Raw genomic sequence first — 22,889 nt, 5'->3', positions numbered from 1 at the left:
ATTGTTTTGCATTTGCATTGTTATCGTAAATAATTTTAGGCATAGGAAATTTTAAATAAAAGCCACAGTTCATATAGCCCAGAAAGTAGAAAATTCAATTAGCGAGATATCTGAAGCAGCACTATTGTTCTTATCGAGAAAATTGCAACATCTTCACAGCAAGTCGTTAAACAATAATCCTGCAATCGTGTTTATAAATATTCATCGCCTCCAAGTGTAGGCAGGCACACGCTGTGTGTGGCACCACAGACACAAACAGAGGACCAGACGAGTAAATCCCGACCAGGGAGATGACCGAACACCTGATCCCGAGCTCGGACAACCGGTCTAATGTTTACCCACGTGCGTGCCGTGCCGCGCTGCGCGATGTCCCGTTTTGTCAGCGAAAGCTCGGTGAGAAAGCGATGCGCGCGGCGCGGCAGTTGACAACATAGAGGAGTGGTCACCGGTCAGTGAGGTCGTGACCCTGCGTGTGTTTGCCTCACTGGCCATGGTTCTAACTCTAGCGACCAAAAGCCCGGGCCCTAGTAAGCTGCTGAGGTTGATAACATAGAGGAGTAGTCACCGATCAGTGAGGTCGTGACCCTGCATGTGTGTGCGTCACTGGTCGTGGTTCTAACTTTAGCGACCAAAAGCCCGGGCCCTAGTAAGCTGCTGAGGTTGATAACATAGAGGAGTAGTCACCGATCAGTGAGGTCGTGACCCTGCATGTGTGTGCGTCACTGGTCGTGGTTCTAACTCTAGCGACCAAAAGCCCGGGCCCTAGTAAGCTGCTGAGGTTGATAACATAGAGGAGTAGTCACCGATCAGTGAGGTCGTGACCCTGCATGTGTGTGCGTCACTGGTCGTGGTTCTAACTCTAGCGACCAAAAGCCCGGGCCCTAGTAAGCTGCTGAGGTTGATAACATAGAGGAGTAGTCACCGATCAGTGAGGTCGTGACCCTGCATGTGTGTGCGTCACTGGTCGTGGTTCTAACTCTAGCGACCAAAAGCCCGGGCCCTAGTAAGCTGCTGAGGTTGATAACATAGAGGAGTAGTCACCGATCAGTGAGGTCGTGACCCTGCATGTGTGTGCGTCACTGGTCGTTGTTCTAAATCTAATGGCCGAGAGCCCGGGTCCCAGTAGGCGGGTGGGTTTGATAACACAGAGTAGTCACCGATCAGTGAGGTCGTGACCCTGCATGTGTGTGCGTCACTGGTCGTTGTTCTAACTCTAATGGCCGAGAGCCCGGGTCCCAGTAGGCGGGTGGGTTTGATAACACAGAGTAGTCACCGATCAGTGAGGTCGTGACCCTGCATGTGTGTGCGTCACTGGTCGTTGTTCTAAGTCTAATGGCCGAGAGCCCGGGTCCCAGTAGGCGGCTGGGGTTGATAACAACAAAGTAGTCAACGGTCAGTGAGGTCGTGGCCCTGCGTGTGTGTGCGTCACTGGTCGTGGCTGTTTATCTTTGTGAACCGGCTTATCGTGTTAATCGATTATTTTGCACAGTCCAGCCAATTAATTAATCTGTAATTCAAGAAACTAAGGAATCGTTCCCGACTTGCGGACCGCCGGAACCAGCAGGATATTACTCTTCGAATGCCGCGCTTGAACCTTGAACTGGGCTGAAGAGGGTTCTTGTGCTCTGCCCTCAAGGATTTTAATATTCTTTGCTTAACATTTGTTACTGACGATGGATGATATGAAATCATAAAAGGATTTCAGATATTTTCCATCGTTGTATGTTACAAAACAGTAATATATTACCCACTGATAAAATATTGAGAGTAATATACGTATTGCCCACTTCCTTAAAGTAGGTCAACTTAAGCTGAATAAGAAAATATTCGGTTTATTGAAATTAACATATTTTATCTGGTTTTGTTGTCGAGAATTTTAATTTTTGATTAAGTTCTTAAGAACTAACGTAATATTCAACAAGTGTTATGATACTAATGAAACTTATCAGGAGGGAACAATTTTAATCAATATGAACTAGATTACAAGCAAATAGGGAGGATACACAGTCATATCCTAGCGATGATTACGATCTCGTAGCTTATGTTTCGTGCAAAGACAAATAAGATCTCGCTTGACTTACTTGCGCCAGTTTCCTGTTGTGATGTCAATGGTACACATACTATCTACATTAATTTCTGTTTTATTCTCGGTAAGGTATGGGTGAACTTAGACACCAGTAATGTATCATCATTATTGTTACCATCCAGAGAGATATTACCACGTAAGCTATCTCGCTGTGATGTGTTGGACTGCACCCAAGCAGTACGTGGGCACGCCATTACCATTCGGACCTACTGACTACTCTATCTGTTGTGTGGAACCCACGACACGAGTGGGGGAAGGAAGACATCAGGCCGAGACTGAGAGATGTGCGATACCGGACTGGTGTGTCATGTCGTGTGTGGGAACTGGCGCAGGCGCAGTGAGGTGTGGCCCCGGCACTTGTAAGTGCCAAAACGCGCAGTTTATCGTTTTACATTATATTTGCATTTGTATTATCGCGCCATTTATAGCTACTACAACCACCTACAGTGACCGCCCGTAGCAAGTCGCCCCTGGCTTCCATTTTCAGCCTCTATGATTTCCAGGAATTAAGAAAATCCAGACTCCTACAACAACATACGGATTTTGAAAATGTCATGGCAGAGACAATATTTGCAATATCACTACACGCAAGTTCATTTAATATGATCAAGTAAATATTAGTTTTCTTATACGACATGCATTCCCAGACTTACATGATTCTGATACAAATTAAAGTGCAGGTGGCTCATTTACAAAATAAACTGCATAACGATAGTAGAGCTTTGTTGTGCATTAGAGGTAAACTTAATACCTCAGAGATTCAGGTCGATTTTTAAATTAATAGACATCTTTCAAATTCCCCGTAAAATGCCTCAATACAAAAATGACTAAAATAAGAGACAAATTGCGAGAATTGAAAAAAATTGTAAGGCTTAGTTGAGGACTTGGATGGTAAACAAGGTATGTTCCGTCAAAACTATTAAAATTGGTCATCGTCCAATTAGGAATTAATTAGGAAAAGGATTGTTTTTAAGAGGAAATTTCCGCCACCAGTTGTGTGAATATTCTACACCATTCTGAAGTTGACATTGTATCTATAATAGAATTGTAATGAGTTGCTCCTGGCAGTGATCCTTGCACGAGACAAGACGCTAACATTTTGTTTGTGACAGGACAATCCACGATGACCGGCTATATGGAGATTTGGCAACATTGATTATCAAATATCTTGTAGACTCATCCCTATATTATTAATACCAATAAAAGGTTATAACCTGTTTTATGCACCTTATCGTATTTACTTGATTCTTTTCTTATCAAACGTCTGTTATTGTAGCCTCATCCCTATATTCTTAATGCCAATAAAAGGCCTTAATCTGTTTTATAGACCTTACCTTACTTTTATCTTATCAAATTTCTGTTCTTGTAGCCACATCCCTATGTTCTTAATGCCAATAAAAGGTTGTAACCTATTTTACACACCTCATTGTACTTTCTTGACTATTATCGTATCAAACATGAGTTCTTATAGGCTCATCCCCATATTCTTAATGCCAATAAAAGGTCGTAACCTGTTTTATACACCTTATTGTGCTTTCCTGACTATTATCTTATCAAACATGTGTTCTTGTAGCCTCATCCCTATATTCTTAATACCAATAAAAGGTCGTAACCTGTTTTATACACCTCATTGTACTTTCTTCACTCTTATCTTATCAAACATCTGTCCTTGTAGCCTCACACCTATATTCGTAACGTCAATAAAAAGTAGTAACTGTTTTATACACCTTATCATACTTACTTGACTCTTATCAAATGTCTGTTCTTGTAGCCTCATACCTATATTCGTAACGTCAATAAAAAGTAGTAACTGTTTTATACACCTTATCATACTTACTTGACTCTTATCAAATGTCTGTTCTTGTATCCTCATCCCTATATTCTTAATGCCAATAAAAGGTTGTAACCTATTTTACACACCTCTTTGTACTTTCTTGACTATTATCTTATCAAACAGGAGTTCTTATAGGCTCATCCCCATATTATTAATGCCAATAAAAGGTCGTAACCTTTTTATACACATTATTGTACTTTCTTGACTATTATCTTATCAAACATGTGTTCTTGTAGCCTCATCCCTATATTCTTAATACCAATAAAAGGTCGTAACCTGTTTTATACACCTCATTGTACTTTCTTCACTATTTCTTATCAAACATCTGTCCTTGTAGCCTCATACCTATATTCGTAACGTCAATAAAAAGTAGTAACTGTTTTATACACCTTATCATACTTACTTGACTCTTATCAAATGTCTGTTCTTGTAGCCTCATACCTATATTCGTAACGTCAATAAAAAGTAGTAACTGTTTTATACACATTATCATACTTACTTGACTCTTATCAAATGTCTGTTCTTGTAGCCTCATACCTATATTCGTAACGTCAATAAAAAGTAGTAACTGTTTTATACACCTTATCATACTTACTTGACTCTTATCAAATGTCTGTTCTTGTAGCCTCATACCTATATTCGTAACGTCAATAAAAAGTAGTAACTGTTTTATACACCTTATCATACTTACTTGACTCTTATCAAATGTCTGTTCTTGTAGCCTCATACCTATATTCGTAACGTCAATAAAAAGTAGTAACTGTTTTATACACCTTATCATACTTACTTGACTCTTATCAAATGTCTGTTCTTGTAGCCTCATCCCTACATTCTTAATGTCAATAAAAGGTTGTAACCTATTTTACACACCTCTTTGTACTTTCTTGACTATTATCTTATCAAACAGGAGTTCTTATAGGCTCATCCCCATATTATTAATGCCAATAAAAGGTCGTAACCTTTTTATACACATTATTGTACTTTCTTGACTATTATCTTATCAAACATGTGTTCTTGTAGCCTCATCCCTATATTCTTAATACCAATAAAAGGTCGTAACCTGTTTTATACACCTCATTGTACTTTCTTCACTCTTATCTTATCAAACATCTGTCCTTGTAGCCTCATACCTATATTCGTAACGTCAATAAAAAGTAGTAACTGTTTTATACACCTTATCATACTTACTTGACTCTTATCAAATGTCTGTTCTTGTAGCCTCATACCTATATTCGTAACGTCAATAAAAAGTAGTAACTGTTTTATACACATTATCATACTTACTTGACTCTTATCAAATGTCTGTTCTTGTAGCCTCATACCTATATTCGTAAACGTCAATAAAAAGTAGTAACTGTTTTATACACCTTATCATACTTACTTGACTCTTATCAAATGTCTGTTCTTGTAGCCTCATACCTATATTCGTAACGTCAATAAAAAGTAGTAACTGTTTTATACACCTTATCATACTTACTTGACTCTTATCAAATGTCTGTTCTTGTAGCCTCATACCTATATTCGTAACGTCAATAAAAAGTAGTAACTGTTTTATACACCTTATCATACTTACTTGACTCTTATCAAATGTCTGTTCTTGTAGCCTCATCCCTATATTCTTAATGTCAATAAAAGGTTGTAACCTATTTTACACACCTCTTTGTACTTTCTTGACTATTATCTTATCAAACAGGAGTTCTTATAGGCTCATCCCCATATTCTTAATGCCAATAAAAAGGTCGTAACCTTTTTATACACATTATTGTACTTTCTTGACTCTTATCTTATCAAACATGTGTTCTTGTAGCCTCATCCCTATATTCTTAATGCCAATAAAAGGTCGTAACCTGTTTTATACACCTCATTGTACTTTCTTCACTCTTATCTTATCAAACATCTGTCCTTGTAGCCTCACACCTATATTCGTAACGTCAATAAAAAGTAGTAACTGTTTTATACACCTTATCATACTTACTTGACTCTTATCAAATGTCTGTTCTTGTAGCCTCATCCCTATATTCTTAATGCCAATAAAATGTTGTAACCTTTTTATACACATTACTGTACTTTCTTGACTCTTATCTTATCAAACATGTGTTCTTGTAGCCTCATCCCTATATTCTGAATTCCAATAAAAGGTCGTAATCTGTTTTATGCACATTAACGTATTTGCTTGATTCTTATCTTATGAAACCGCTGTTCCTGTTCTACACAACAATATTCCTAATAACAACACGATGTTGTAAGGTCTTAGATACCCTTATCGGGCTTAATTTCTGTTATCTTATCGTACAGGTGTTCCTGCATCGCAGGCAGCACTTAAATCTAAGGCTACCTCGTCGCGTATACGAAGCCTACCGTGCCACTTGATGAGAACATCAGCCTCTGGACCCAAGGCAGTAAAACGTGAGCACATTAGTAGTTGTTGCTTCTTAATTTTCCACCCATACTGAATTTAATGAGTAAATCTGCTTGAGATAACGAGCAGTACAACTATTTCCGCACAAGTGGTAAAGGGATCTAGCTATAAAAAAGAATTACCTTCTTTTACGCGATTAGAACTTTTTATTTGCGAGGAAATGAGCAATTCTCGGTTTCCTGCGATGGCAAAAAGCACTTCCGATTTGGTTAAAGCCTCGCTGGCCTGCCTCTCACCGGTGTTCACAGTATGGTCTTCAGACCATCACTGTCGAGTGGTGTTGTAGTCAAATATTAGAAGCAAACATTCAATTGTTTTACAGTTAATTATCGGATTTTTAGTTAAAATTGCTATCAAACAGCCAATGAGTGAAATACATGAATTAATTATATTGCGTAATAATTTCACATACTTACATAAGCCCCATTTTGAATAAACGAATGAACTCATTTTCCAAGCGAAATTAGGACTGCATAGTCCTTTCTTACTCTTAACCTGTCGATACGTTTATGAGTGCAACAAATTTCAAATTTACGTTGCAAACTACTGAGTTTTTCTACATTCGGTAAAAGTTAAAGAGACCAATATTGCGTTAATAAGAATGTGTCGGCGACTTCGAAACCCCTAAAGATCTTGGAGGCGTTATACCTTACAGTTTTGCATATTTACAAGCGTATAAGATACAATTCAGGCAAGATGGATCTGTGGCGACTTCACTTTTAAAATTGTCCCAAACATGTTGCGTTATAAGCCGTGTGTTATACATAAAGTGAATAATGATCGAAATATGGACCCATCCGTATGCACAACAAACAAATTAACGTTATCATGTATTCAAGTAATTCAATTAAACATTATGCAAATAATCAGTTCTAAACTAAGCCGAAACTTTGTAACGTATTACATCGGGAACTTCATTGAAATCAAGTCGCTTTAGTTGCAAATTCTGAAAAATTGAACTAACAATAAAACCTAAAGTATCAAACAGATTAATATTTGCAATAAACCAATGCGGAGTCATAGTATGGGATTAAGAAGTTCACCTAGGATCAACCAATAATAAAAAAGGCCCACTCCCATCCCTCCTTTGTTTTCGCCATCTTGTTTCTGACTTGTCAATCGCCATTTACTATTGGCCTTTAGACAGTTCTATTTTGTTGGCCGGTGAGTGCAGACCTTTTGTGGTCTCTATTCTGTAGTTCAGTGTTAATAATTAGGGTTTAGTTAAGTGCAGGTTTTAGAGTTAGTGTGATTGGAATAGACACAACATTGTTAGTGTTGTTAGAGTTAGTGTGTGTACAACATTGTGGTTCCTGACTTCGATATTGTGTCACAACGCTATGTCATGTATTAGTTTAGTCATTTACCTGAAGAAGAAATAAGATTGAAGATCTAGAAACGTAGTTTTACTGATTGTATTGTCCCACTGAACGGTGGCTAATGTCTGGAAAAATCCTCTTTCCTTCACAATCTTTCCATCGCCAAAAGCAAACTTCAAGGAAAGAATCTGTAGTTTTTGCAGCTATTTCCCATGCCTTGTTTAGACGTATGTTGAATACATTCGTCCTCGCTTCCTTCTGACTGGTCGTATGCTTAACTCATAAACGTTCAAATTAACTTCCAGGGAGGCACATCATTTAGACGATAAGTGCTGTGCCAGTTGCAATGCATAGGAGATGTTACGTATGAAATCATGATGGTCGAATTAGACATCATGAGGATGCTATTAACCGTACGACGAAGTAGTAAGTAGTATCTGACGCAGACTGGACTGCGATTGTGACGCTGGTGAAGGATGCCTTAAACCCAATATGGTCTGCAAAAGACATGTCAACCTTTGTATTAATAGTTATTGTTCCCTCGTCAAGTGTTTTTTACTATACAAAATAGGCCAAGTTTGAAGCAAACCATCCCCGTTGAGGTTTGTTCTGTTCGATACTGCGAATATAGTTGTCAGATCCCAGAACTCTCCTTCGATTTGGATTTCACGTCTCAGATGCATAGAAAAATTTCCACTAGAGATTTTTTTAAGCCAGCCATACGAACTTCACTGAAAAAGAAGACAAGATCCGCAGGTGGATGGTTGAAATCGGTTCAGTATTTTGGGTACCAGAATCATTCCTATTATCCCTTTCCCATTCTACTTCTACTTTTATCTCTTTTCACATTTTTTATATTTACGATGTTCAATAACAATTCCTTTGAAAGGAATTATTAACGGTCTAGGATGGTTACAGTATCAGCCATTTTAATTCACTAAGAATGCTTTCAACTCAACCGAGAAAACAGTTTAAATAACAAGAATTCTGTAGTTATCTTGTAATCGACATTTCCTAAGTTCTTTTTTTACACTGGATTTATTTAAAGTGTATTTTTGTTTAGTGATTATATGTACATGTACTAGACAGGCCAAATATCCTTTTGATTTTTCTGCAACAGTTTGATGAAAAAGCAAGCTTAGAAATCTTAAGCTTTTAAGCTTGAATATTCAATCATTAAGTCAATCATCGCATACTGTGTCAGTCGTACTATATTTCTCTGCCTAATCAACTTTCCCAGCGACAATCCACGAACTCTCCACAGAGTTGAGTATTCAACACCAACGGACGTCTCAAACGTTTAAAACAGTTAGGATTTAATGATTGTTTAATAATTCTTACGGATATACAGTCGGCTGTATAGTTGAAATTCTTACCAGGTAATGAATGTCCTACTTACAAAAACTACAATACTCGCAGCTCTTAACCTATGCTCAATCAGAGCGCGAGAATTATATATGCCACAATGAAAACATATTTTCTTTTTATTTAACAGTGTAGGCTCTGACTAGAGATTGAAGATAAGTTAATTCATAGTGCCACTTCGTAATAACAGAAGAATATTTTATTCTATCGTGAAAAAATAAGTAAACAAAAATGAAATACAAAACGTTGGTCACAAATGCTTAGATTATTGTCTGTATTTAGATTTAAGTTTTTTATCAAAAAGGAATAAAGATTAAAAATTCAAATTTTCAAAATGATTGAGTTTTATTGCATCGCAAAGATTATGGGTTATAACAAAATAAGTGTTACGATAGTTACGATAGAAATTATTTGTTAACGACTGTATAACGTTATGTTTCGGTAGGATTTAAACGGCATATGTTTGTAAATTGTTTGTATACAAATAAATTAGATATAATATAAACAAAGCAACGTTTTCAGCGTCTGTGGCCTGATGTCTTCTTTGATTGAATAACACGAAGTAGGAAGGCAAGATTATAAAATGTAGTTTAAAGGTAGGAAACGGATAAAACAAGGCAATGAAGAAATTTCTAAAAAAACAATAGAACACGCTTATTTTCCCCAATTGATGATTCATTTCTGAATCAAGGAATGGTTATTTTGTCGGTTATAATCAACGTTAGTGTGGAAGATGTAAACAGAAACATTTTGGAATACACACTTAGCTGTTGGTTTTTCGTGATAACGTCGCGGTCATTAAAATAACAAATATGCTGTTTTTAACTTTTCCCGGTCATAAGACAAGTGATAAATTTCAAATTATATTATTTTATGGCAAAGGTATTTACTCAAACGTTTCTCTATGCTGATTGGAACCAGTTACATTATAACTTGATAGTACTTACTAGAAGACGGAGTTCCATGATAAGTCAGTATATTTCTTTTTCCGCAATGTTCATATTGAATCCTTCACAGTGTTACAGTGTTTGAAGAGGATGTGATGAGAATAATAACCATAACGTGTTTAAAAACAATCTCCGTTCTTTTTCAGTCAGGAACATTTTCTCCACTCAAAACCCAACATTAATACTTATCCACCTACTCAATAAATTCACTTCTAAAGGCATTCCAAATACTATACTTTTTCAAATCTGACACCCTGGATAGTAAAAGCAACGTACAGTAGTTTCCTATATTACTTCATCGCATATTGTTATACTGATACTAAGATAAAAATGTATACCCCAGTGACGATTCCATATAAAGTGAACTTTTAATTTGCCACCCGCACTGTCTTACATCAAGTGATGGAACCCTAGCATTTATATTATAGTAGTAGTAGTATAAGTGATTTGAAGATACAAATAACCTTAATGTGGATTAGACTTGTATGAAAAATCGAATAGACTCCCATTGTGAATGTGTTCATTCATTTGTTTAACTGATTTAACGATTCTAAATATACATAGATAATTTTATTTAGTAATATACATTTTTAGGTGCATATGTCGTACTTTCAGTGCCAACTCGTGCAGCGTGGCATATGGCAGTCTTTCTGCGCGCCAACTGCAGGTGGTCTGTGCTGATCGGGCTGCAGGGTCAAGGTTGGGGGGCCCTGTGGGGGCTCTCCCGCCGCATTTGGACAATACTTCGAGAAAATTACGAAAAAAAACATTTTTTGCATGAGATGTTCACCTATTGACACTACAGAAAAATAAAACAGGTTCTGTTTTTGCAACAAGCAGTTGTGATAGTAGTGTTTTAAAATATCGGTAGCTTGCAAGTTGGTAAAATTAAAAAAGGCAGGATTTTGTTCTTCTAGAATACAAAAATGTGAACAGGCATCGCGTCTCTTTAAATTTTGATGTACTGAAAATAAACATAACATGATGTGTTTTCTGATGAATGTGTTCATACACACGTAAGTAAATTCAAGTAAAGAACAGGTTGTAGATAAACCACCCTCACTCGATAAGTAGCAATGATCACAGTTGCAGACGATTTATAATAGCAGTGTTATATACAGACTGGTCAAAATAATTTCTTATAGGTTACTTGCAACACAACCTAGAGTAAAGTGTAATTCTGAAACCATAAATATTAGACTTGAACAGTAATAATGTTACTCCGTCTACATAGAGGAGTATTCTTTCTCTGAAGACGTCCCATTGCTAATGTATGAACTAAATTAAATACTTAAAAAAAGATTGTCAATTCTTATAAGCACGAAAAGTACTTTTCTTTACTAATGCTCTGAGATAAATGGACATCGCTCAAAACGATCCGCGATATTCCTGTAAATTTTGTATTTTCGAATTAATCGTACTTGAAACATGTATGAAGTTAATTAGTGACTAAAGAACCCGAGATGTTATTTTTGATAAAGCATAAAGTTAAAATTAGTAAATGTTATATACTCTGAAATTATATTTTACGCTACAAATAACATTCTCTTTGTATGTAACTAAATTCAATATATATGTATACGGTGCCTATACAGCTTTGGTGTGACATATTGTGCTGTGGAGTTAAAATATTTAAGCACAAGTATTTTTTCTTTAAAAATTTAATTAATTTTTAATCATGTGTTTTAAATGCATTTACCTATCCTTCAACGCAAAGTTCTTCTCCAATTCCTGTTAAAATTGAGCACTTCTATTAAACAGTATGATTACGCCACTTATCGCGCAAAACACTTCGCTGAGTTGCTCATTTTTTCAGATCTACAGCCCATTTTATTCTCGAGATATCCTGAGGACAAATGGACAGGCAGACAAGTGTACAGAAATATATCTTTACATATCCTCACGGACAAAATATAAATTGTGCCAGCCTATTGAGCTATAAGTATCAACGACGCTCAGCTAAATGCCATTGTTTGGACAAGCACCATCATAACACCCAATCTTGTCTATGTAAAAATGAAGGTTTATGCACAATTTATTGTTTACAGATAAAATAATTTTCTAGATATCTTCACATATTATATATTCAAATTTTTGTAAATTAAGTTAAGTTTCATAGCAGTTTTCAAAACGTAACAGTACACTGAAATAAAATCTTGTCCTTTCTTTTCAAACTGAATCCTCACTATTATGTTTTATTATAGGAATAAACATTTCACATGTTAAAATCTCATATGATTTAACTCAGATTGTTTATAAATTTAAATATTCTGCTATTTTCTTGTTGCCATCATGGCCCCTCATAGATCTGGATACAAATATTCTCTAACACTCAGCCAAATTCCGAGGAGTAACATTCACTACAATCGAACTCAATAATTATTACATAAAAACTATGCTTCATGAGAAATTTCAAAAATACAGGTCAGTTCGTTTTCGAGTTGTCGTGCGGACAGACATACAAATACAAACGGACAGAAATAAAACTTTTCCGCTCCCTCGAGTGACAAGGTTCGCTAACGGTCAGCAAGAAATTTAAAAGTTATAACACATTTTTGTTAGCTCTCGTTCTCGTGTACAAATGTTGTACTTGACTTTATAGTAACTTAGCAAAGTTCAGACCAAGTTAGCCACTAATGGTTTTAATTTTGAACATAGCTCAAAGTGTTCCCTCATTTTTTTTATTTTACTCTATGAAAAACAAACTGCAATTTTTTTCAAATTTCATACTAAGCTCATTTTGTTTACAAATTCATTTATTCTGCTATTTTCTCGTCGAATACATAAATATCCTAAGATCAATGTAAGAATATTCACTATCGCTCAGCTAAATCTTATGGAGTGACGTAGACCATTTTCGAAGTCTGCTTTCTATGTAAGAATTAAGCTTCATGCACAATTTAAAGTCTCTAGGTCAGTTCTTTTTCGAAATATTGTACGGACAGACATGACAGAAAGAAAATGTGTCCAACCCCGCTAGTGATGACTCTCAGCCAATAAAGTTGTTACACTTCCATTAATGAAAGAAAAGAATTAAAGAATAATCTTATATATAATAGCGTTTTGATTTACTCTTCTTTAGTCTTATAGTAAGTTTATTCGTTCGATATTTGTTTATTTATTTATTTATCAACGGTTCCACCATTTTTACATTAAACTACTTATTTGCTGTATATTAACATTTCAAGACAGCTTAAATACAAAAATTACATAAAACAATACAACAGTAATAGTTAGATGACAATTTAATCACGACAACACTCTTTTGTTATTGTCAACTAGAGATATTCTAAAAGATCTGTGATTGTTAGGACTATAACATTGACCCCTATAAAGTTCTAATCCTACTTCCTTACTATGTGTACCGGCTATACAGTTCAGAAGCCGATGCCAATTTTTATTGTATTTGCACATTACCTAGTTTTTTGTGTTATTTCTTGTAAAAAAGACATTCACTGTTAGCCATGATAGTTTTAGTGGAGATTGGAAAGCGAAGGTATCGAAAGTGTTATAAAAGGTAACGTCAATCTCTTTATCTTGCAGGCTTATAATGGTATAACTATTATTGACTGAGCTTTAGCGAAGCCTATCACTGGAGAGGAGGGGAAAATTTAATGTCTGACTATCCGCACGTTATCTCGATAAATAAATACGTACAGACTTGAAATGTTGTAATTTACTACTTGTAAACTAACGTGTAAATGTAACATGTCACAAGTTATCTCGGACAAAATGTCATCATCAGACTTTTTTTATAAACATAACTACATAGACACAAATGTGTTGTGTGAGGATGCAAGTCCAACCACAGAATTTGGTTGAACGTGATCATTGGCGGAAAAAATGACATCATCAAACTTTTTTATAAACATAACTACATAGACACAAATGTGTTGTGTGAGGATGCAAGTCCAACCACAGAATTTGGTTGAACGTGATCATTGGCGGAAAAAATGACATCATCAAACTTTTTTTATAAACATAACTACATAGACACAAATGTGTTGTGTGAGGATGCAAGTCCAACCACAGAATTTGGTTGAACGTGATCATTGGCGGAAAAAATGACATCATCAAACTTTTTTTATAAACATAACTACATAGACACAAATGTGTTGTGTGAGGATGCAAGTCCAACCACAGAATTTGGTTGAACGTGATCATTGGCGGAAAAAATGACATCATCAAACTTTTTTATAAACATTACTACATAGACACGAGTGTGTTCTATGAGGATGCAAGTCCAACCACAGAATTTGGTTGAACGTGATCATTGGCGGAAAAAATGACATCATCAAACTTTTTTTATAAACATAACTACATAGACACAAATGTGTTGTGTGAGGATGCAAGTCCAACCACAGAATTTGGTTGAACGTGATCATTGGCGGAAAAAATGACATCATCAAACTTTTTTATAAACATAACTACATAGACACAAATGTGTTGTGTGAGGATGCAAGTCCAACCACAGAATTTGGTTGAACGTGATCATTGGCGGAAAAAATGACATCATCAAACTTTTTTTATAAACATAACTACATAGACACAAATGTGTTGTGTGAGGATGCAAGTCCAACCACAGAATTTGGTTGAACGTGATCATTGGCGGAAAAAATGACATCATCAAACTTTTTTTATAAACATAACTACATAGACACAAATGTGTTGTGTGAGGATGCAAGTCCAACCACAGAATTTGGTTGAACGTGATCATTGGCGGAAAAAATGACATCATCAAACTTTTTTATAAACATAACTACATAGACACAAATGTGTTGTGTGAGGATGCAAGTCCAACCACAGAATTTGGTTGAACGTGATCATTGGCGGAAAAAATGACATCATCAAACTTTTTTTATAAACATAACTACATAGACACAAATGTGTTGTGTGAGGATGCAAGTCCAACCACAGAATTTGGTTGAACGTGATCATTGGCGGAAAAAAATGACATCATCAAACTTTTTTATAAACATAACTACATAGACACAAATGTGTTGTGTGAGGATGCAAGTCCAACCACAGAATTTGGTTGAACGTGATCATTGGCGGAAAAAATGACATCATCAAACTTTTTTATAAACATAACTACATAGACACAAATGTGTTGTGTGAGGATGCAAGTCCAACCACAGAATTTGGTTGAACGTGATCATTGTCGGAAAAAATGACATCATCAAACTTTTTTATAAACATTACTACATAGACACGAGTGTGTTCTATGAGGATGCAAGTCCAACCATAGAATTTGGCTGAACGTGATCATTGTGTCTTTTTCTTTCCTGTATGATTGTACGTCTACCAATCCACTCGTAAAACATCTCTAGAATAAAATTAGTTATAGATCTGAAATTTTGCACGTGATCTCAGTGAAGCCTGTGTGGTGTGGCGTATTCCTATATTGTTTCATAGTCTGATGGTTTATTTCAAGTGTTCTAAGTTAAGCATTTGGATTTAAGTAAAAATAACCGTTTTATATTTGTAACTTCCAATTGGACACCTATCGAAGCTAGCGCGGTACTAACGCGTTTTGTTTCAGAACTGAGTCTAAGTACACGAACACTGCTGTGCAGCTGCAAAGGTGAGGGGAACTGCATCCATCTTCAACTTGAGTGTACAAAGGTTGCCCTCTGATGGTGTGCAAGTAATTTTGATATTTAGTCTGACTCTCCAAATTGTCACCATCATATTTTAATGCGAATGGAATAAAATGTCCCTACTTCAAATACAAATACAGATTCTTCCGACATATTCCCATTAAGTAAAAAAAATCAAACAAAAAAATGTAAAAAATTGTTATTTTTTAAATATAAAAATGGAGAAGTGTGTCCGTTGGAAATAAATAAATAAGACGCTTAATACGCTTCTCCAATGCAACACCATTTTTTGTTGCCTCCCTGTTTTTACGTTAACACCATTAAGAAGTCGTTGGCTAGAATATAAAACATCTATAAATACACGTCTTATAATCGTGAAACCAGCATCTTGTTAGTGCCACCATCACCTTGTGCATTACAACTTTACAACTAGTTTCATTTAAGTGTAATGTGCGAAGAGAAATCGGATTTATCTTGTTTTTGTTGTTAAAGTGAAAATCTGCTTACTTATTGATTACGATAATAATGTCTTTACATTTTATTTCAATGTGAGTAGTAGTAAAACTAGATTCTATTTTTTTCATAACCAACGAAAACAGTCGTTTTGGCTCTTCAGTGGCTGTTTTTATTATACTGCAGGCATGCATGTGTTCAACATTTAATTAATTTTGCCTTTTTAGATTAAACGAGACTTATAAAATAGTGGCGAAGTAGTTCTTCTTTGATGTCTTTACTGCCCGTCAGTCCTTACAATATACATCATCCGGCGCAAAAGGGTGTAAAGGTTTACACATACAGTATTATCTTGTATTTCGATTGTTTTGTTAAGGGTTGTAAGATACTTATCAAATAAACTGTTTTGGGGTAGATTGCATTGAATTTATTTCCTCCCTTTTAAAGCTACACCCAAACTTAAGATGACTCATATATTCATTCATCTGTTTGAACTTTGTCAATTGATTTTTTTTTCTTAATCAAACTCTATGTTTTTGGGTAGTGCTTATGAACTCAGAGACATTTTTGCAAACAGGACCATTTAGGTAGCCTAAGATAACGATTTGAATTTAGATTAAAAAATACGTTTCAAGGGCCAACCTCCTCCTCATTTCTAGTAATCTTAGACGAATGTGTTTTTCACAATTTTCTATGCACTTTTAGGAAAGTGTTAATTCCCATAAAATTATTTTTAATTCCCTTCCGTCGAATATACTCTTACATAGTTATTTTATAAACGTCTGTTGTTTATTGTTGTAATTAGGACTCCAGCATAAGATATCGAAAAATATACCATTATTTCTACATATACTAAATAATGACTCTTAAGTGTTCATAGACTTTGAAGTACACAGTAATAATGATCAACTCCGTCAGTAACTTTGTAAAACCAAAGTACTTTAAGGATTTCCCATTCTTATATCATTGTCACTTACACTTAACTCTCTATACAGAGAAAGAGAGTTCTATAGAGTTCTTCTCTAAAGAGGCCTACATTATAATACGTAAAAACAACAAGCCCTGTAAAAACGCTATTTGCAACAGAAAAAGCAGAAAAGAATATTAAGAAAGGTGTGTAGCTAGCAGTTTATGTGAGCGAGAGTAGTGAGGCGCTTGCTGTTGTAAAAGAACAGCCATACATTCTTTTTAGCTCATCCAGGAAAAGTATTTACACTTAAAACCTTAATGCCATGTAACTTGAAGCGAATATTGAGACTCTAACCTTTTTTCTTATTATATATAAATTGTAAAATAATGGCATATTACTCCTTCTATAACTCCGTAACCTTTGCCAGACATAAAATCTTTTTTGTTCAACATTTAATTTAAATGAATTATGCACTTCACAATGTGTAGCCTACACTCGAAATGTTGTACCAATTTATCCACTTTTATAGGTTATGCAAGTTTTTGATAATTTATTATCATAGAACAATTATTTACAAGGGTAAAATTGTTTTGAATGTTCAAGGATTAGTACATTTATGACCAAATTCCTCAATACTAGTATGCTTGAAAGTAGAAATACATTGCACAAATACATTTCGCTAGTGTAGCAGCAGTATGTATTATACATACAAATCTCGTGTCATGATGTTCGTTTACACTAATTTGTTTCCATTGTCTTGAAAGCATAGATTAAGCTTGATATTCTTGATATTAACATCACTTCTTATATGAAACATTTCTTAACCGTTGTTTAGCATATGTGCTAAACAGATATATAGCATATATGCATATAATATGTGGTATTTTTCTTATTATATATTATATTAACTTATATATTAAATATCCGACAAGAAAATTAAAACTTTTTAATAAAAATATACTTTAAACTATACATTTTAGCAAATGTTAAGTATGCAATGCTTGGTTAGTACTGTTATGTTGATATAAAAGACTATCTACTAAGTTACTATCTAACTTTTACTATACGTTTTAAGTCTGTTTTACAACCCATCTTAGTTGTCTTTTGACAGGAGTAAGCTTCTCTGTCCTTGTATGCATCTATATTATCCATATCTATATTCTGCCAGGAAACCAGGCAAAATCAAGTATGGTACAAAAAGCAAAGACCAGAGTAAATTACAATGGCCATAAATAAATACACGTGCAAAGCTTAACGAAATTGCGGGCGAAACCGCGGGTAACTGATTGATAAAATTTTATTAATACATATTTATGTGAGCAATAAAGAATTTTGATACTACTTACTTATTATGTATTGTATCTGAATTCAATACGATACATAATAATGTATAATTTGTACATAATATAAATCGTATTACAACCAAGTCACAGCGAAGCGTGGCCGGGTTAGCTAGTACTAGTATGTTTCGCTGTAAACCTTGTTGTAAGTAAGCCCCGCTGCAGAACTTGTAATTAAAAAATCAATTCCATACATTTATGTTATGGCACAAAAAAGAACTCCCTGATAGTAAGTAAAATGCCTTTAAATCCACCGATATAATCTACCAACTGTCATATAAAACTGTCCAAAAAACTACGTTGAGCAGACAGTCACTCTATCGAAGATTAAAATTGCAGTAATAACACCTTAAAAATAATCTAATGTTATGTCGGTCTGTGCAATGAATTATAAACAATCTATGAATGCTTTTCTTTAGAACTACACTAACCACATTCAAAGTACATACAGGGTGATTCATTGAAGTTCTCCCCCCACTTCTACAGCACATTGTTTACCTAGTAAAAATAATGAAAAAATGTTATATAAACATAGGTCCCGAAAACGCTTCGTTAGCGAGTTACAGCTAGCGAAAGATTTCGCCTGAATTCCTGGGTAAAGAGTAAAATAAAGCCATACTGAACTTTTGGAAAGGTTAATTAAGTAAGAAATATCGTGGATTCTTATGTATTTTTACCTGATAAAGCTAATGAAATAGTTTTCAGAGCTGTACCTGTAGTAGTTTTTGAGGGATTGAGGGTTAAATGCAAAAAATTGGGGCACGAAACAATGTTTTTTTTTTAAGTTTGTGATGTACAATAACTTTGTTAAATTGGTAATAAATACATAAAATCAACTAACATTAATTGTAGAGAATTTAATTCTGAGAAAATTGATATATCAAAGTCTAAAATAAAACAGAAATAAGTACCAAAAATCGATTTTATTCAGTAAAATACATTACTAGCTGTAAAGAAATACCGTACGGTATTTAGTTAAAATAAAACAAAAACAAAATGTTTGTTCCTTTAATGATGAGATAAATTGAGAAAACAAGATTAACTGTTAAATAAATATGTTTGTAAATAAAAAAAAAAAAAATATATCATGTTTTATTACGTTGTATTTTTTTTAATAAAAATTTACATCAAATGTTCGAAAATAAATGAAGCAAACATTTTCCCATTATTGTTTTACTAATCATCGAAATGCAGTTTTTTGTTTTATTAATTTCTAAGTTGGTAACGCACGAATAACAGCTGATCAACAATGGTATTCTGTACTGTTACGTTAGAACTGTGTATTAGTGGTGTATTGCAAGCTACAGCAGGAGATCGGGTTTCTCTGAATCGTGTTATTAAATGCAATTTTTCTGTGAAGTTATAATTCGATTGTTTATTCAGCGATAAAATGCCTTACATATTTACATCAGAGGAATACGCTGATATGGTTTTTATTTTGGGTTACTGTAATGGTAATGCTAGAGCTGCTGTAGAAGAATATGAACTACGTTACCCTAATAGGAGGATTCCAGATACCAAAACAATTTTCAGGAACCTTTCGTACTCTTCGGGAAACAGGATCACTACCAAGTACTAGAACCAAATGTCATGAACGAGCTGTCCAACTTGATGATGATATTGTTATTAATGCTGTTCATCGCAGTCCAGGTGTAAGTACACGACGTATTTCTAGGCAGATAGGAGTTTCGCAGTCAACGGTGTGGAGGTCACTTAATCGAAACAAATTTTATCCGTTTCATAAACAAAAGGTTCAACATCTACAGCTAGGGGATGGTCCGCTTCGCTTGGAGTTTTGCAACTTTTTGAATATTAATAATCAACTCTACACGCGAATTTTGTTTAAGGATGAGGCACAATTCACTCGGGATGGTGTCACAATAACTTGCACAATGAACACTCATGGGCAGGAGAAAATCCACATGAGGTAGTGGAACAGAACTTTCAACACCGATTTAGCGGTCAATGTCTGGTGTGGCCTTTTGCACAATCGGCTGATTGGACCTTTCATATTACCTGGACGCCACAAATGCTGAGTTCTATTTGCATTTCCTTCAAGAAGAGTTGCCGCAGCTGTTAGAGAATATTCCTTTACATCTCAGACAAAATTTGTACTTCCAGCATGAACGGAGCACCTCCCCACTTTTCACGTGCCGTTTTCTGCCTTACTTAAATCATCATTTCCTGGACACTGGATTGGTCGTGGAGGCCTCACCCTTGGCCACCAAGATCACCAGATCTATCTCCATTGGATTATTGCATCTGGGGGATGGATGAAAGACATTGTATACAAGACAAAAGTGAATTCTCGTGATGAATTAATTGCCCGGTATTATGGATTCGGCTGTGCAGATACAGGGAAGTCCTGAAAAATTAAGAAACGCAACAAAACCAATACACAAACGTGCTCAAAATGTATTGATAATGATGGCCTCATTTTCGAACATCTATTATAAAAAGGTGCGTACGGTTGGCCCAACCTGATTAATTTTTGCTTAAAACTAGTAATGTATTATACTGAATAAAATCGATTTCTTGGTACTTATTTCTGTTTTATTTTAGACTTTGATTACATCAATTTTCTCAGAATTAAATTCTCTACAATTAATATTTGTTGATTTTTATGTATTTATTACCAATTTTAACAAAGTTATTGTACATCAAACTTAAAAAAACATTGTTGTTTCGTGCCCCAATTTTTGCATTTAACCCTGAATCCCTCAATAACTACTACAGGTACAGTTCTGAACCTATTTTTATTAGCTTTATCAGGTAAAAATACATAAGAATCTTCGATATTTCTTACTTAATTAACCTTTCCAAAAGTTCAGTATGGCTTTATTTTACTCTTTACCCAGGAATTCAGGCGAAATCTTTCGCTAGCTGTAACTCGCTAACGAAGCGTTTTTCGGACCTATGTTTATATAACATTTTTTCATTATTTTTACTAGTAAAATGTGCTGTAGAAGTGGGGGGAGAACTTCATGAATCACCCTGTATAGGCTTAAAATTATAATTCAGAAATAACTCTTCATCTACAAACTAAGATCCTGATAGATTAAATTTAGAATATGGATAATCATAAGTTGGTTTTACTTTTAGCTAGGTCATTAAATTACATAATCACGATACCGAATTATTTTAATGAATATAATTTTCCATGTAAATTGCAAAATTATTTAAAGTATGAAACATCTTTGGGTGCATATTACGTTGTTAACACCTAAATTGCAACACCGATTTTTGAACAGCCAGAACAGTAGTAAGTTTTAAGGTTTACTGCCATTTTCTGACTTTAATCTCTTTATATTGACGCTAAAAGATCTAGCTATAACTAATAAAATAGATAACAAAAATTTTCTACATAACAAAAGCCAAATTTATTTTGTGTTTTTCTATCTCTAAATCTGTGTATTACATGTTACATCCACATTCAATAATCACCATTATTATTATTTGATTATAAGATTTAACGTTGTTTATTTATAAGATTGTGTCAAATAAAATACCAATAGTAATTTGGCTAATAAAATGTCGTAGAATGCAAAGAAAAGAAAAGTCATAATGGTGATATACTTTAACGGACTTTGTACAACAACAAAATATACAATTTCTCAAACCTTTTTTTAATAAGACCTTTGAATGTAAACAGACGTAAACAGAAATAAATAGCGCTGTACGTAGTTTTAAGACAGTTACAAAACCACCTTAGTTTAATATAAAACATGGAATAGTTGAAGCTCGTAGACTATATTTTATTTGGTTTACATTGAAGCATAAAAGTCATAACAAAATTTTAGTATGTATTAGAAACGAATCAAAACGTTTTACAAATATAATATTAAATATTATTTCCTCAGTATTAATTAATTAGAAATAAAATCTTACTAGCTCGTAAGTTCCTAATTATATTAATATATAATTAACTTCATATAATAAATAAGCAGAAAATATTGTAAAGCGGGACAAATTAAAAGATATAAATAAAGCTAAGAAGCTCACCTAGGTGCAGTGCAGCAGAGACGAGGGAGAAGAAGAAGTGTTTGTATGGCCAATGCCTTATCGATACCATTGTCGTCGTGTGGACGCGGGCATCACATGGTGGGCACTGACTGACCGCTCCGCCGAGCTACTTTCCAAAACTCCGCCGTACGTGAGGGAGGGGGAGGGGGCATTTTGTGAATGAAATCTGTATAATAATCTTGGAGTGGGGCGGGGTCGTATACTCGTAGCGTAGAAATCGAAATCTACGTTCGGATTTCATCTTGTGATAATCGGTGCAAATGCGAAAGGTCCGACTGGTTCGATTGGGAGGTCATTTCCTCTCATCTGCGGTCGATTTTTTCCGACCGCAGCTGCACATCCTGCGGTGAGTGTTCTGAATTCGATCGGAGTCGAACGTCATTATTTCTTTTTTATCGGGGAATATTAATCTCGCGTGGAATACATTTGTAGATCGGTGGGAGGTGTATTGTGTATGCCGTTAGTACCGATATTATCCGCCCCCGAGACAATGACAATGAAGGAGGAAGTTGGAGAACCACATGAGTTGGCAAACTTAGACTAAATGTGCTCAAAACTACAAATTCAAATAAGCATTGGGGTTTATTTATTGA

General features: G+C 34.9%; 1 protein-coding gene across 1 annotated transcript in view; it reads right to left on the bottom strand.

The window, feature by feature from the left end:
• LOC124356924 (mucin-2-like) overlaps positions 1-22,408 on the bottom strand; it is a 44,093-nt gene extending 21,685 nt beyond the window's left edge. Inside the window, exon 1 of the mRNA XM_046808228.1 lies at positions 22,276-22,408. Coding sequence (XP_046664184.1) covers positions 22,276-22,345 — 70 coding nt within the window. The 5' untranslated portion in view covers positions 22,346-22,408. The remainder of the gene's footprint in view (positions 1-22,275) is intronic.
• Positions 22,409-22,889: the final 481 nt, after the last annotated feature.

Source organism: Homalodisca vitripennis, chromosome 3 (genome assembly GCF_021130785.1).
Source record: "Homalodisca vitripennis isolate AUS2020 chromosome 3, UT_GWSS_2.1, whole genome shotgun sequence".
Classification (NCBI taxonomy): domain Eukaryota; kingdom Metazoa; phylum Arthropoda; class Insecta; order Hemiptera; family Cicadellidae; genus Homalodisca; species Homalodisca vitripennis.
The sequence above is the reverse complement of the archived record's forward strand: the minus strand, read 5'-3'. Positions and strand labels throughout refer to the sequence as shown.